The 17,985-nt window shown below is 33.9% G+C and overlaps 1 protein-coding gene across 4 annotated transcripts in view; it reads left to right on the top strand.

Moving 5' to 3' along the window:
- HBS1L (HBS1 like translational GTPase) overlaps positions 1 to 17,985 on the top strand; it is an 81,786-nt gene that overhangs the window by 25,762 nt on the left and 38,039 nt on the right. For 2 of the 4 annotated variants that reach the window (XM_019951738.3, XM_019951742.3), the window contains exon 5: positions 17,274 to 17,396. The exons of the other annotated variants lie outside the window; for them this stretch is intronic. In XM_019951738.3, coding sequence (XP_019807297.1) covers positions 17,274 to 17,396 — 123 coding nt within the window. The remainder of the gene's footprint in view (positions 1 to 17,273; positions 17,397 to 17,985) is intronic. 4 annotated transcript variants of the gene reach the window in all.

Raw genomic sequence — 17,985 nt, 5'->3', positions numbered from 1 at the left:
TTTTTATTGGGGTATCACTGTTTTGGAATGTTGTGTTTCTACTGTACAGCGAAGCAGAGTTCCCTGTGCTATACAGCAGGTTCTCATTAGTTATCTATTTTATACATATTAGTGTATATATGTCAATCCCAATCTCCCAATTCATCCCACCACCCCTTCCCCTGCCCCCGCTTTCCCCCCTGGTGTCCATACGTTTGTTCTCTACATCTGTGTCTCTATTTCTGCCTTGCAAACTGGTTCATCTGTACCATTTTTCTAGGTTCCACATATATGTGTTAATATACGACATTTGTTTTTCTCTTTCTGACTTACTTCACTCTGTATGATAGAGTGAAGTAAGTCCATCCACATCTCTACAAGTGACCCAGTTTCGTTCCTTTTTATGGCTGAGTAATATTCCATTGTATATATGTACCACATCTTTATGCATTCGTCTGTTGATGGACATTTAGGTTGCTTACTGTATTTGCTGTAGCATATGGGTTCTTTTAGAGTTAACTATTATTTTCTGGATAATCCAGAATTTAATTTTGATCTTCTTTTTAAGCCAAGAATCTTTTTTGTTTTTTTAAATCCCAGGTTGTGGTGGGATTTTTGTTTGCTATTTTTGTTATGATTACTGGTTTCATTGTACTGTTATCAGAGAATGTGGTCTGTACCTTTTACTCTTTGAAGTTTATTGAGTTTTTCTTTGTGGTCCAATGTAGTTTTATAATGATTTCATAGACCTCTGTCAAGTATACAAATTCTGTTTTAAGAAACCAAGATATGATATATTTCTGTTACTTTTCAAATTTTTGTAGAGTTCAGTATTCTTACTTAAATTCTATTTCCTTGATTGGCTATAGGCAGAGAGGTAAGTTAAAATATATTTTATTGCATAAGCATTTCACCCTGTACATTTTGATAGAAGATACCTGATTTTTCCGTGGATTTGAAATTTAATATAAAGTTCCTGGTTTGCTTGTTTTATGCCTTTTGCCTTAAATTCAGTTTGTTTAACATTAATATCATGTTTGCTGCTTTCTCTAAGTTTTATTTGTCCATTCTTTTGCTTTCAGTGTTTTGAGTCACTTGGGTTTAGTCGCGTTTTCTATATTTGTGTGTAATTTGGTTTGTCAGAGACAGATAGTTTTTTCCCATTTATGGCATTGATAGGATAGATGTAGTACCTTCTGTCACTTAAAAAATATGTTGTTGTCTTTTATATTTATGTATTTTAATATATGGTCTGTGTTTGTTTTGACTTTGTATATACCCTTTGATAAACTGGAAATATTGTAGTTTATCTTTTTGTTTGTTTTTTAATTTCTTTTCTTTTGGCTGCGTTGGGTCTTTGTTGCTGCACGCAGGCTTTCTCTAGTTGTGGCGAGTGGAGGCTACTCTTCATTGCTGTGTGCAGGCTTAGTTGCTCCGTGGCATGTGGGATCTTCCTGGACCAGGACTTGAACCAGTGTCCCCTGCATTGGCAGGCAGATTCTTTTTTTTTTTTTGCGGTACGCAGGCCTCTCACTGTTGTGGCCTCTCCCATTGTGGAGCACAGGCTCCGGATGCGCAGGCTCAGTGGCCATGGCTCACGGGCCTAGCCGCTCCGCGGTATGTGGGATCTTCCCGGACCGGGGCACGAACCCGTGTCCCCTGCATCAGCAGGTGGACTCTCAACCACTGCGCCACCAGGGAAGCCCCCTGGCAGGCAGATTCTTAACCACTGTACCACCAGGGAAGTCCCTATCTTTATAATGTAATAACATGTTACCATTTAAAAATTTTGCCAACTTTAAACAGTATATATGTGTTGATCTCTCATGAAAGATGAAGAAATTAACACACTTATACTTCACCTCCTCTTTATTTTTCATAATTTTTGTTAATATTTTAAGTTCTTAGGGAAAGTATTTACCTTTACACCTTTTATAATATATTTAAACTCTTATTAACTGAATTAACTTTAAACAGTTCTTTAATGAGTCCTGGCTTTAAAAGTTGAGCTTATCAGAGTTATACTTTTTCATACTTGACCTCTTCTCTCCCTTTATCTCCTAATAGTTTTAGTCATTATATACGTAGTGCCAAGATTTATAGCATTTTCTTAGATTCTGTACTCAAAATTTCCTTAGTTTTAAACCAACCATAGTTATCTTAAAATTGATTGGTTTCTCATGATTAGGCCTCTGTTTATCTCTTGTTCGACTTTGACATCTTTTCCACCTCTCACCTTCCCCTACCCCCAAAATATACATGTTTGAAATATTTCCCAAATCATTGAATGTATGAAAATGATTCTGTGACCTGTATCTGCATTATAAATAATAGTTCCTGGTTCCTCTTTCTTTCCTGGAAGGCTTTGCAGACATTGCTGTATCATTTTCTATTATTATATGTTGCTAGCTAGCCCATTCCACTGCTTCTAGTGTGGGTTTTTTTATTTCTGTAAGTAGTTTTTTTTTTTTTTTTTAATCTGTATTTCTTGTGAGCTCTGCTGGCTTACTTTTCAACTTTTTCTTCTGTTGTTTTTATCATCTTTTCTTTTATCGTGTGTGTGTGTGTGTGTGTGTGTGTGTGTGGTATGTTTTTTGGGAAAAGTGGGATAGAAACATCTTTACTTTGTCTCTTTAACTGGATATATCTTTCCGGCAGCACTTGATTAGATTAAATGCCCCTATCAACTGTGAAACTAGATTAATTTGAGAGGCTTGTGAATAATTTCTTTCTGGGTGTGTGCTATGACAGACCTTGTTCCAAAGGTTTAGATGCTTAGGTATAATAATTCTACTGTCCATATCAACATGACTTTAAAATGACATACCATTGAACAGTCTAGGAGAAGTTTCTTTTATTATACTTACTTGGAAAATTTTTCAGTATTTTTAGAATTTTGAATGAGAACTTAATATCTGTATGAAAATTAACCTTTTATCTTATAATAAGTTGGAACTCTTTAATTTCTAAAATGATGTATTAAGTGTTTATGTGTCTTCTTAGATAACATTTTAGTTCATTTTATTAACATATATAATATTGAAAGTAACCATTATAGAAAATACAAATAACCTTAGAATGGGTTATCATATAATTTTGTTATACATTCATATGGGTGAACTGCTAAAAGAGCGTATATTTAGGGGGTAAAATCATGGGACAATCTGTTTTCTGTTGGTATTTTCCTTGCCACCTTAAACCTACCAAGGGCAGGGGGATTCATTGCCAAAACTGTAAAACTAAGTAACATAGACTCTTGGGTTTTTTCCCACAAAAAATCCAGCAATTGAGATACACACAGTATTATTGTTTGAAAGGAAAATTCTGGGCAGAAAAATCTTACTATTTATGGTTTAAAATTTTATGATTAGAAGAGAAACTTGGAAGAGAAATAGTTTTCGACAAAATGGATATTACTGTTTGAAATGAGGTTTAACTCTTTTGATTGCTGTTGAGTCTTTTTCTAATGTTGGGTTTACTTTGATTCTTCTAGAAAAATAGTTGAGCTAAATAAAAGTAAACATTAAAGAAAAAATAGTTGGTCCACAAATATGGAAAAGGAATCATGCGTAATTTAACATTTTGGGGACTTTCGTGGCTGTCCAGTGGTTAAGACTCTGCGCTTCCACTGCAGGGGGCATGGGTTTGATTCCTGGGGGTTCAATCCCTGGTCACGGAACTAAGATCTTACATGCTGCGCAGTGTGACCAAAAAAAAAAAAAAGTTAGCATTTTATATGGTTCTTAAAGTTGATATTTCCATTTGCCTCACAAATAAAGTAGCCAGTAAATGTTTATATTAATCATATCATTAAGGAAATTCATTGTTTAAAAGCGTTGGAGTCTCTGGAGAAATATACTTTAATACTGGACAATTCAGGTATTATTTTTTTTAATTAATTAATTTATTTATTTTTGGCTGCATTGAGTCTTCATTGCTGCGCGCTAGCTTTCTCTAGTTGTGGTGAGCGGGGACTACTCTTAGTTGCGGTGCGCGGGCTTCTCATTGTGGTGGCTTCTCTTGTTGTGGAGCATGGGCTCTGGGCGTGCGGGCTTCAGGAGTTGTGACATGCGGGCTCAGGAGTTGTGGCATGGGGGCTCCAGAATGCAGGCTCAGTAGAAAAGGAATAGTAGAAGAGCCTGTGGTGCGTGGGCTTCTCATTGTGGTGGCTTCTCTTGTTGTGGAGCACGGGCTTACTCCGCGGTGTGGGTGACCTTCCCGGACCAGGGCTCGAACCCGTGTGCCTTGCATTGGCAGGCAGATTCTTAATCACTGCACCACCGGGGAAGTCCTCAGGTACTATTTTTGCTAAGATTTGTCTTGAGTAGCATTGGTTTGCTCATACTGTTGAGAAACCTATTATGCATCATTTTCCTTTCCCTTTGAATTTCATCATTTTTCCTTCAAACAAAGTTTTTTCATTTACAAAAAATAAAGCCTAATTTTACATAATGAGGATATAGTTATTTGCTAGCATTGTTTTGCTAGTTTTGTAGTATTAATAGTCTATTAAACAAACGTCATACAGTTTATCTGCATAGTACTATTTGAATATCTGTAAAGTATTATTTGTGACTATACTCAGATGATGATTATCATATTCTTGCATCTCAATGGCAGATTGTTCCCTAGAGAAGGTACAAGAAATTAAAGATAAAGCAGAGTTGTAAACACTTGGAACAAGGTCATTTTTTTTTTAACTTGGTTATTGTGCTGTATTTGTCTCTTTCTTCAACATTACCTGAGTAACTAAATAGGAGTGCTAGTGATGTTAGATCTTTAAGAAGAGATGTAACCTCTTTTTTCTCCCTTCTCCGGTCAAATATATTATGAGATTTTTATCCTTATCCTGGAAATAAAGACTATGATTAATTTGAAAAGTCGGCGTTACAAAGAAAAATTATTACTATAGGATGTTATGAACACTTCTGAATCTATTATGTATGAACTTTTCAGTAATGTACTTAAAATATATTATTTTGCTTTAATTCTTTTTTACATAGAGCTATATTTAACTACAGTTTTTCCGATGTCCCCTTTTAAATATATTTTTTCCTTGAAAAATATTTTCATTAATTTTTCTGTCACTGAGTAATTTTATTAAAGCAGTTAGAAGAATTTTATACTTGTACAGAAAACTTTAGAATTGGCTTTCTGCTTTAAAATTCTGTGGGCTTTTGAAAGGAAGTGGTTTATTTCAGTGAAAAAAAGTAGTTCAGAATGTTCTCAGATATGTCTTAAGATTCTCTTTGTGTATACACCTACACTGGAAAAACTGAAGCATTAATTGCTTAATTTAAAAATAATTTGCTTTAGACTCTCAAAACAGCTTATCTTCTTCGAATAGCTAGTACCATATAAGAATTGCATGAATGTTAAATGCAGTTTTCTTTTAATCCTAATTACCTTGCTTTTTTTTAAACCATAGAAATTATCATCAGATTACTTATATTTGTATATACTTTCTTGTTTCATTCCCAGGCAATTATATATACTTTTTAATATTTTTTGAGTGCTTGGCATGTGCTAAAGAATTGCTAAGTATTCAATAAGGGATTAGGATTAGAATGGGAGCCGATAAATACAATTCAGTTTAGCCAACATTTACTGCACGTTCGCTTTTTATCAGAAAAATGTGGTAGCCATTGAGGACATAGATTTAAGCCCCAGACTCTTTCTTAGAACTTTATAGTAGCCCCTCAGGGGCTAAGTCTGGTTTAATAGAAGCACCAAATATAGCCAGGATGTTCTCCCTCTGAACAAGTTGCCTGTTGCTTTTTATTGGCTATGTGTAAAAGTATTCTGTTTTGGGAGCTGCTACTTCTCAAGGGAAGATAGGGAAGTGAATTAATACATTGAATGTAAATTTTGTGTCAGGCTTTGTGTATATTTTATTTGATTATTATGGGAATCTGTGAGGTAGGTGGAAGAAACTGAGGCTTATATGAAATAGTTTGTTATTTCACACAGCTATTAGAGGCACATTGTAACTCAAACTGAGTTCTTTTGAACTTGAACACCCCTTTAAAATTTTTTTTAATTTTAATTTTTTTAATTGAAGTATAGTTGATTTACAATATTGTGTTAGTTCATTACCCTTTTCATTGTTATATATTACTTGCAACAAGTTTTTATACTATAATTACTCAATCTTATTTTGTATTTGTTGGTAAGTATCTTACGGATAAAATTAAATCCCTTGTTAGGGAAACCAGTTTTATCATTAGTGAGGTACTTAAAAATTACTTTCAACTATTTTTTTCTGCTGGTATTACTTACAGACTTTGGCATTCCTATAAGAGAATTGATGTCAATTTCTAAATCCTTGCAAATTAGTGGTCCTAAGAAATGAAGTCCTTTTCTAGTTCATTTAATCTTAAATCACTATGTTGTCTTCTATTCCTTACTTAAGCAACAATTCTGTTTGATTTAAAATTCTGAAGAATTTAATTTTTTAATAGTTGCTAGCTTGGTGCCATCTTTAAGCACATGCTTAAATAATAAATAACAGTGTTTATTGAGTAAAGCTAGAAAGTCCAAATGAGCCAATGGATACCTAATCCCATTATTCAGAATTCAGAACTGTTAGCATTTTGATGCATTTAAGCAATAATAGTAGGCACTATTAATGAACACTTACTACACACCAAATATTGTACTAAACTCTTTATATCTGCTATTTTATTTAATATTAACAATAATCACATAGGGATTTTTATTTTTTATTCTCATGTCACCAGGAGGCTCTGAGGCTGAAAAATGGCTAAACACCTTGCCCAAGGCCACAAAACTAGTAAATGGTGGAGCCAACATTCAGAATAAGATGCTTCTGAAGTTCTATCTTTTATAATTTGTGTATGTATTTCTACGTATAGGGAATATTAGTTTTTTTTTTTTTTAATGGAACCACTCCACTTTTTAACCCATTAACTTAATCATATGCTGCAGACTTAAAAATTTTTTTTAACTTTGTTAAATTTTATTTTTAATTGTGGTAAAATACAGAAAGCATAAAATTTACCGGGTTAGCCATTTTTAAGCCTATAGTTCAGTAGTGTTAAGTATGTTCACATTGTTATGCAACCAATCTCCAGAACTTTTTCATCTTGTAAAACTGAAACTCAATACTCATTCAACAGCTATCCATTTCCCCCTTTCTTAGTCCCTAGCAACCACTCACAGACTTTTTTGGTATGCCAATAATTTAGGCTTCATAGTATTGTTATTTTATCTACCAAATACCTATTATAGGAACTTAAGTTTTTCAATGTATTTTTACCAAAAATGCTTCAGTAAACATTTTTGTACTTTTTGTGCATTTTTTTCAATTATTTTATAAAAGATTTTTCTAGAGTAGTATTGCTGGATAAAAAGGTACAGGCATTTTTAATGCTTTTAGTACACATTGTGAAGTTACCTTTGGGAAGACTTACTAATTTACTTCTTGTATTTAACTGTGAATCATAATAGCATTGATAGCATTAGTTTATAAAGGACAATTATATTCCATGAAAGGATTTTATATTCATATTGATGTTTTCATTCATTAACAGAGTAGGTAAGAGTCAGAGATCGATTATGCCTTTTGGGTGGGGGAGCTTGTTGTGATGACAGTCACCTTTGTGTCCCTGAAAATTGTATCCATGGTGCATTGTGCATGCTGTTATAGGTTGGCAGTGTTAAAATACCATTTATTCATGAGAAAGCAGTACCTAACTTACAAGTTTCTGTAAGTAAAATAACTCATGTAATGCAATTGGCACAGTGTCTGGCACATAGAGAATGCTCAACAAGTGATAGCTGAACTTAGTTCAAAGAAATAAAGTGTTCTTTTACTACCATCTAAGGAACAAGTGCTATAAAAAGTGACTATATTAAAGTTGAATGCATTGAGGGGCTTATATTACTTCCACTCACTTTTCTTTTTTTTAAGTCATTCATGATGTTTTGATGTAAGCTCTTTTGAGGGAATTACTTATCTCCTCAGCCATTTTTAACAGCTTGATATAGATTCTTCCATGTATTTCTTTATTTTCATCTAATATATAAAAATAGACACATATACATAGAGGGATTTTTTATTACTATTGTAAAAAAATGATGTACTATAATTTTCATTTTCCTTATAATACACTGTCAACTGGAGTATTTTCCAATGTATTCTTTTTGGTAATTACATAATATTCCGTGGTATGGCTGTGCTACAATTTATTCAAGATTTCCCATATTGAAGGATATTCATTTTATTTCCAATTTTTGCTTCTATGAACTATTCTGTTTACAGAACATCTGTGTACATATCCTTAAAAACTAGGGCTTTTGATTCTATCAGATAGATCCCCTGTGGTGGGATTGCTATTTTAAAGGTATACTGTTTGCTTTAAATAGATATGGCCTTTGCTTTATGAGAGGTGTTATGTTTCATTTTGGACAGTCTGACAGGTAACAAGTTAATGTCTCATTGCTGATTTAATTTTCATTTCCATGACCATTAACGAAGTTGAGTATATTTTCATATATTCACTTGCAATTTGAATTTGTGAATTGCTAATTATATCCTTTGCCCATTTTTTAATTGGGTTGTCTTTTTCTTATTAATTGAAGTCTTGGTATTATAGATATTAATCTTTTATTAGTATATACATTGTAAATAATTTTCCCAATCTTTTCTTTTTCTTTATTTATGGTATCTTTCCAGAAAAATTTAAAAATTGGATGCCATTATATCTGTCTTTTTTAACTTACCAGGTTGCAGTCTTGGATTAAAAAAAACCCCAAAAAACCTTAACCTCTAGGTTATAAATATTCTCAGTTTTCTTTTGAGAGAACTATTATGTGAGTTTTTTACATTTAAGACATTTAATTCCTCTAAAATTTATTTCTGTGTAAAGTGTAAAAAGTGGTCGAACTTTATTTTCTTTCAGAGTTTCATTAGAATTTAAAAGATGCATCAACTTTATGCTCTGACTAGTGGCATGTGGTATAGTAGAAAAGGATGATAGCTCTCAGATTATAGTTTGTAATCTAGCTCTTTCATTTGCTATCTGTAAACTTACTGGATTTCTCTGAGACTTGGTTTTTTTCTTTAAAATGGCAAAAATATTATCTATCTCAAAGTATTATGATTTATCCTTAACCCAGCTTGTACCATATAGTAGTATCTTAAAACAATATTAGTTTCCCTTTCCTTCCCTTTATTAATTGCTTTAAAGTTCATTACATTTGTTATTATGGAGTTATTTCTGGATATTGGATAATATTGGATATTACTAAGTTTTCTTAAGTTATTTAGGAATGACTCTTGGCCCAATTATGAATTCAAGATGAAGTGTGGAGATGGTTGTGACCTACCGTATATCTTTTTTTTAATTCTTTTTCTTTAAAATTGAAGTCTAGTTGATTTACAATGTGTTGGTTTCAGATGTATGGCAAAGAGATTCAGTTATATGTATCTATTCCTTTTCAGATTTTTTCCCTTATAGATTATTATAAGATATTGAGTATAGTTCCCTGTACTATACAGTAAGTCCTTGTTGGTTATCTATTTTATATATAGTAGTATCTGTTTTATATATAGTAGTGTGTATATGTTAATCCCAGACTCTTAATTTATCCCTCCCCCTTCCCATTTTGTGTATATCTTTTTAAAACTTAAATTGTTTAGGATTATTCAAATACAGCAGCCTCTCCCTTTTTACAGTCATGTTCTTGAAAATCTCAAAGATAGAATTTAGGAAAGAAATTGAAGACAAAGTTGAAATAAGGATTAAATTGGATCTGTATAGGCCCATGTATGTGTGCACATGTGTGTATTTTACAGTCACTAAAATAAAATGGTGTAAATGACACCTAAATAATGAGAATATTAATGAAAATTCATGTCTTTAATTTGACTATTAATGCCAGTTTAATTATCATTTATCATCTCTCGCTAGTTGGACTCCTTTCTTGAAATTTTCAGCAAGGTTCTTATTAACTCTTTTCCTTATTTCAGCTCATATGCATACTATGAGCCTTTTATTTCTACTGTGCCTTTTCCTCTACCTAAATGTTTAGTGTTTCTCTGATTTTATGACTAGAAGTTGTCGGTTCTCACTGCTAGTTTCCACAGTGATTTGGAAGAGCACAGCTGCTTGTGTAGACTGGATTTACATTCTAGTGGAACCACCTATCTGTTAGCTGTGTGCCCTTAGCAAATTACTTAACATCCTGTGTCACAGTTTTCTCATTTGCAAAATTAGGATAAAAATAATTCTTATTTTTTAGGGTAGTTTTGATGTTAAATGAAGTCTTAAATGAAGCCATTATAGAATTTCTTGGCAGACAGTAGGAGCTCATTATATTTAGATTATTCTGTGTTGTTGAGGAGGCATTTCTCAAATATACATTCTTAGCTTTGCCCTTAATAACATCATGCCGAAGCTTAAGACATGAAGGATTAACAGGATTTGTTAGGGAGATGCTTAAGGGTAGATAATTCCAGTGATGGTGATATAGATTAGAGCTCTCAGGGAGAGTTTAGAATAAGTTAAAACAGAAGGCCTAGGGAAGAATGGTGAGGAACACTGCTACATTTGTCTAGTTTTTTGAAAAAGGGTTTTGGTATATACAGTTTCATTCTGTAAAATAAAACGCTTTGTTTTATAGGCTGTCCTATTTCTGGTCTAACAAAATTTTTATTACAGCAATATTTAAAAATGAAATATAAATGGCTTTTTTAAAGGAAAATTATTAGTAACATAGTATTGCCTTTATTTCTTAACTCTTGAAGTAGCAAGAACTCTTATTGGTCCTAATATAATTTAAATTAATTACATGGATTATAAAATTTTGTGGATACTACTTCAAGGCATATAATCCAGCCCAATATAAGGTTGAAATCTATTCATCAAAAGTTTCTTTTAATTCTTAAGATTGCCGGCTCAATGATATTTATAGAAAATTGAAATCTGATCCCAGTGAATATTTTTTTAGGATACAACATTTTTGTCTTCTGTGTCATAGGAGATGGATACTGCATAATGGATTTGATGAGGCAGTTTATGCTATATGAAGGTTGTTTTAAAATGAAAACATAATTCATACTAAAGAAATCACAGTGTGGTTGTAATATTGAAGGAAGTGGTTTATTCTTTGTAGCCTAGTTGGTGTGCTTTCTGAATGTACATCTGGTAACTAGAATTTAAACGTGTAGTCAGATTCAGTGAAATGATTTTCTATTTGAAATAGTTTTTCATTGAAAATTTAACACTCATTTCTTTGAAATTTTGAAAATCTTTATTTTTGTGGGTATGCCCATATTGAAACATTTATAGGAACTATAATGATTGATGGCAAAAATTGTATTTACCTGGAAAACCTCAGTTTAAAAAAAAAGAACCTTAAATGTTTTTTAAACTCAGGGTGTTTTGATCTGAATGATTTTAAGTTGTAAACTTGTCTTCTATCTTAACCATATAAATACAAAAAGAATTTCTTCCTTTTGAAGTCTTTCAAATCACCTATTAACTTACTATTTTCCTAAATATCAAAGTAATATATTTTTAATGTAGAAAAAGGGGAAAAATCACTCATGATTTGCTTTCTTTTTTTGTCATTTATTTATTTATTTATTTGCTGCGTTGGGTCTTCGATGCTGCGTGTGGGCTTTCTGTAGTTGTGGTGAGCGGGGGCTACTTTTCATCATGGTGCGTGGGCTTCTCACTGCGGTGGCTTCTCTTGTTGTAGAGCACAGGCTCTAGGCGCACAGACTTAAGTAGTTGTGGCACACGGGCTCAGTAGTTGTGGCTTGCAGGCTCTAGAGCACAGGCTTAGTAGTTGTGGTGCACAGGCTTAGTTGCTTCGCGGCATGTGAGATCTTCCCAGACGAGGGCTCGAACCCATGTTCCCTGCATTGGCAGGTGGATTCTTAACCACTGCACCACCAGGAAAGTCCCATTCATGATTTTCTTACCCAAAGACAAAAATCTTGTGTTTTGCCACATTTCCTTTTAGTTTTTTTCCTATGCATTTTTATTTTTTATGTTATTAAGGTTTGTACATACAGTTATACATACAATTTTGTATCCTGTGTTTTCCCTTTTTTCATTTTCTAACTGCAGCACACATTTTTAAACGTGGAGTCAATTTTTACGTCCCAGTTTGATCCACAGACTATAAAAATATTGATTAAAAAATTATAAAGGGCATTTTAAATTTAAACAAAAACTACTTTATAGGTCCTATTCAAATTTGAAATTACTTAATGCCATCAGGTAAACAAGCTTATTTTTTAAAATGTCCCTTGTAATCCTCTCATGTTTAGTTATGGATTTTATGTGAAACAAACCAAAAAACAAACCTTGGTTGTTTTTTGTTTTTTTTTTTTTTTTAACATCTTTATTGGGGTATAACCCTTGGTTGTTTTTAATTGGATTTAAGAATGTTATTTCCTAGAGAACAGTTTTAATTAACTAATACCCTATTTGATGTGGCTAATAGTATTAAAATGTTCAAACATTTTACAGCTGATGTCATTTAGAGATTTAATGATATATATTGTGGGGGAGAGATTCTCACTGAATAGGCTAAGTAGTTATTTTTTAAAACTAGGAGTATGAGGGCAGGAACCTTAAAAGGTCATTTGAACTAGTTTCCTGACTTGAGACAGATCTTCAAACATCTTTTTAGTTATGAACCTCAGACCAGGCAACAAGATATAATTTGCAAAGAATGTTAAACTGGACAAATTGTTTAACTTACATGAACCTCACTTCTTCATCTATAAAATTAGTTTTATACCAGATAAGTCATTCTCAATAATTTTTTCTGTCCCAGGACACCTGAGATATACCACTTTCTTGTCAGCATCAGATCTGTCAGTGACAATGATTTTCAGAGGGGGCGGGGGCAAGGCTGTGCTTGTTTTCTTGATCTACCTTCTCCTCCCAAGCTGAGAATCCCTGGCTCAGAGAATATATTACTTTTTTCCATATATCAGATTATGTAATCTTAGTAAATATTTGAGTGTCTAGTATGTACTAGGCCACTGGACTGGATCTTGTGGAAAAAGTTTTAAAAATACACTTGGAACTCAGAGGTTAGTTGGAGAGGTAAGGCACATACTTATATTGATATTTTACAATACAGATGAAAACAATATATGCTCCATCAAAATATACAATAAAGGTTTTTTATTTCAAGTCACATCATTTTGGTCTGGAATTATCATTTTCAAGAATTTGGGGGGCTTCTTTGGTGGCGCAGTGGTTGAGAGTCCGCCTGCCGATGCAGGGGACACGGGTTTGTGCCCCGGTCCGGGAAGATCCCACATGCTGCGGAGTGGCTGGGCCCGTGAGCCATGGCCGCTGAGCCTGCGCATCCGGAGCCTGTGCTCTGCAATGGGAGAGGCCACAGCAGTGAGAGGCCCGTGTACCGCAAAAAAATAAATAAATAAAAGAATTTGGGATTATCACGTGTGACCTAAAATTGATAGTATTATGCTATAACGTATGCTTTAGACCCTAAATGTCATGTTTCCCACCTAAAATGAGCATAAGCAAAAGGTGAAGAAGATAGTATCTAGATGTTTGTTATTAGAGGAAGACTAGCCTACCCTTGTAATTTCCCACTGGAAATTAAAATTGTACTAAATAGAAACTTCTTTGTTATGCTGAGAATGATTTAACTGCTAGGCTGTAACTGTATTCTTAGGAGATTTTGAAATGCAAACGTTAAATGAAGTCAGCATTACTGATTTGAACATTATTATCAGAAGTATCTGAGTAGATACTAAAAATCAGAAAATCATGATTTGGACAGAGCATTAACATTTTATAGAGGCACTTGATTGAGCAAGTTTAGTATACTTTTAACTTCAAAATAAACCTGGTTTGGTTATCTTGGGAAATCCCCTTCCGTGAGGACCTGAGGAAATGCAACCAGAAACATGGTAGAACGGAGAGGGTGCCTTGGAAACAGCCTGGAGAAAAAGACTCCATTTACCAGGCACGTGATCTTTAGAAATCTACTTAAATTTTCTTCTGTAAAATGGTGGACTGCACCAAATGACCTTTAATAATACAACCTGCAAATTTGCATGATTGCATGAACCTCAATTCCATGTAGGGACTGTACAAGGAATGTGAACGCTTATTTTCTGCCTGGCTCTGTTAGCCAGCATTCCTTCATTGGACATTTGCTACCTTCTCACCTTTCATTTTCTGTACGTTATTTCATCCATTTCCAGGTCTCAAGTTACTTCTTGTGTTTTAATGGTGCTCTCATTTCTTCTGTTCTGCAGACTCAATTATCCAGGTTTCTATCCAATTTCTATTTGTCTTGAAAGAATCTCAGATCCAATGTGTTCTATATTCATATCTAATTTAGAGCCCTAGGGATTTAGATCTCTGTTTTTTTGCCTCCCTAACATTTAATTCATCACCATATTCTGTTACTATATTGTCTCTCATGCTTGCCCCTCTTACTTATTTCCTATGCTCTAGTGCTTGCTCAGCTGTAGTCATAGCACTTGTGGTCTCATGCAAAATTCTCTTAATTTCTTTGTTTATATTTTCTTTCAGTCTTGTCATTCTACATGTCCATCACATCTAGAATGAAAGCTACCTGATAACAGAGAGTATTAGTCATCTTGTGTCCCCCATGACAAGTAAATGTTATAATTTAACTTGAAAAACTCTAAAGACCCGAGATAGTGTCTAAGCAGTGTTTAAAAAACCACAAAATATTGGTGGCAATCTCCATCTATTTAGGACGAAGCAGTTCCTCTATGGACTGCTCTAATTTTGCACTTGAATAAAAGACTATCGAAGAGAAGCAATATCCTGACCAGCAGACTTCTTTAGCTCTCTGGAATGTATTCTCTATTGGGTAATGACATAGGCATCCACTTTTCCTTGCTAGAAAATTTGGGAACTGTTCTTTCTCTCACTTTCCTACATACATTCCGGCAGCAAACGTTCCTAATTTTACCTTGTAGTATCTTTTAAATAACCCTTTCTCCATCGCCATCGTTCTTATCTTACGTCAGTTCATAGAATTCCTTACGCATATCAGTACAACAATTTTCTATGTGCTTTCTCTCAGTCTTGTCTCCACAATTCATTTTAAAGCACAATATGGTATGTCATACCAATGCTTAAATTCTTTTAGTGACTCTTATGTTTCAAAATCAAGTTAAGTACCTAAATGTTATATGTGGCCCTAAATGAGTTGCCAGTTTTTCTGTCCTTAAGTCTCACACAATTAATCTCTTTCCCTATATCCCAGCCATGCCAATCTACTGTCAGTTGTATGCATTGTGTCACATTCCCTGAGCCCCTGTTCCTTATTTTTCCCTCCAAGATTCATTAGGAATCTTTTGAAGGAAACCTTGCCTAATTCTTCCAGTATGGTGGGTTAGTACCTTTCCTATGCACTGTCACTGTACCTGCATTATATCAGTTCATACTGTAATAATGTTTGTGTGGTATCTCTATTAGACTTAAGGTTTCTTGAGGATAGGAATCATGTCTTATTCTTTGATCTCTCTATTCCAATACCTAGCACAGTGTCATACAGCTGACAATTTCCCTCCCCACCATGAATTAATATGTGATTGTCAGAGAGTAATTTGTGTCTATAGATTCAATGTGGTGTGAATCATTCAGTACTTAATATATGCCAGGCATTACTCTAAACACTTAACATGTGTTAACTCATTAAATTCTCTTAACATACCTATTAGGTAGGTTCTAATATTGTTACCATTTTACAGATGAGGAAACTAGGCACTGAGGGAAGTGAAGTGACTTACTTGAAGTCACATAACTAAAGTGGCAGGGCCTGTATTCAACCCAGGCTATGTGGCAGCAGAGTCTATGTCTTACCTACTTTACCAGACTCTCAAGTGAGAGTTGAATTGGACGATTTTGACATGGAGTGGTTATTGGGTGTATAATATGTATTTAATTCTTTTGTTAATAACTATTTAGAGCAGTATTCAACTGGAGGTGATTTTGCCCCACAAAGGACATTTGGCTCTGTCTGTAGACATTTTGGGGATGCTGTTAAGCATCCTGCAATACCTGGGACACCCCTTTGCCTCCATCAGAGAAATATCCTGCCCAAAATGTCAGTAGTCCTGAGGTTGAGAAATCCTGCTTTAGAAAATCTGAGAAGAGCAGGATAGATTTGACCATGTTTTTTTTTCCCCGTAAGAGATGACATGTTCAAAGACGTCACATTTATAATTCCCTTTAGTTTTCACCTTCATTCCTTTAGGAATTTATTAGAGCATTGAAAGAGCTATTAGGAAATTATTTTGTTTATTCAATTCAGCATTCAACAGACATGTATAAATGATGTGCCATGTATCACATACTTTGGTTGCGGAAATAGAAAAATCCAAAAGATTCAGTCCTTGCTGTCAAGAAGCCTCAGAGCCTAACAAGGGGTTACTTAACACAAAAGACAAAACTGTTTAGAGCATTACTTTCAGCCTTACTAGAGCATTCTGAATATAAAGTTGTCATTGAATTATTGATTGGATGAACTTTGTACCTTTGTTTCAAAACATGAAATAAGAAAAAATCAAGAGCATCTCTGAAGAATAGTATAGAAATAAGTTTTTAGTGTTTTGAAATGTTTTAATATATATGCTTCTCACTTAAAGGTTTTTAATTATAAAAATTATACATAGTCATTGTAACATAGAAGTATGTAAATTTTGATATGAAAAGTCACTTCCTCTCTTTCCTAGTATCACTCTCTAGAAGTAATAACTTTTTTTTTAAACTTTTTATTTTATATTGGAGTAAAGCTGATTAACAATGTTGTTATAGTTTCAGGTGCACAGCAAAGAGACTCAGCAATACATATACATGTATCCATTCTCCCCCAAACTCCCCTCCCATCCAGGCTGCCACATAACATTCAGCAGAGTTCCCTGTGCTATACAGTAGATCCTTGTTGGTTATCCATTTTAAATATAGCAGTGTGTACATGTCAGTCCCAAACTCCCTAACTATCCCTTCTCCCCACCCTTCCCCGCTGGTAAGCATAAGTTTGTTCTCTAAGTCTGTGAGTCTCTGTTTCTGTTTTGTAAATAAGTTCATTTGTATCATTTCTTTTTAGATTCTTCATATAAGGGATTCATACGATATTTCTCTTTCTCTCTCTGTAGAGGTAATCTCTTTTAAAAGTTCACTTATATTCTTGTAGACTTTTTAATGCCAATAACATAATAATATAGCATCTTTGCTGTATAATATTGCAATTGCTTTTCCCATTTAATGTGTTATTGTTTTCTTTTCAAGCATGTAGGTTTACTATTTTATCTGAAGCAAATTATTTCATTGTTTGGATACATCATAATTTGTTTAACGATTCCCTTATTGAGGTACATCTACAGTTTTTTCACCATTACAGACAGCATCACGGTAAACAATGTTGTTCATATATTGTTGCACAGTAGCGTTAGTATTTCTGTAGAATGCATTCCCAGAAATATAGTGTATATAGTAAAGTTTTTTATTTTATCAAATTTTCTCCCTGCCAAAGGTTGTACCAGGCTGTACTCTTGCCAACGGTGTCAGATAGTGCTCTTTTCCCCATTTCCCTTTGCAACGCTGGATGCTAATAAAAAAAAGTAGAAATCCTTTTACTTATTCCTCTGTGCCGTTTTTCCGTTTGTCCCCCCCTTCCACCATCTCCTCTTTTCAGTCCTCCCCTTGCTCCTCCTGCTTATCCGTCCCCACCCCGCCCACCCCCGTTTCCTCTGCCACACCTTTCTTTGACTTGTGTATTTTGAACTGGTCTATTTATTGGTTTGTAGGAGCTCTTTATACACACACACACACACACACACACACACACACACACACACACACACACACACACACACACATATATATTAACCCCTTGTATGTATTTCCTCACATACTTTTATGTTTGCTTGTGGTATCTTTAATCAGGGAAAATTTTTAAAAATTTTATGTAAAATTTGTCAGTCTTCCTTATTTGAAAATC

The sequence above is a fragment of the Tursiops truncatus genome, chromosome 12, assembly GCF_011762595.2.
Source record: "Tursiops truncatus isolate mTurTru1 chromosome 12, mTurTru1.mat.Y, whole genome shotgun sequence".
In the NCBI taxonomy this organism is placed as follows: Eukaryota; Metazoa; Chordata; class Mammalia; order Artiodactyla; family Delphinidae; genus Tursiops; species Tursiops truncatus.
Note: the sequence above shows the minus strand (reverse complement) of the source record. Positions and strands in the feature narration are given on the sequence as shown.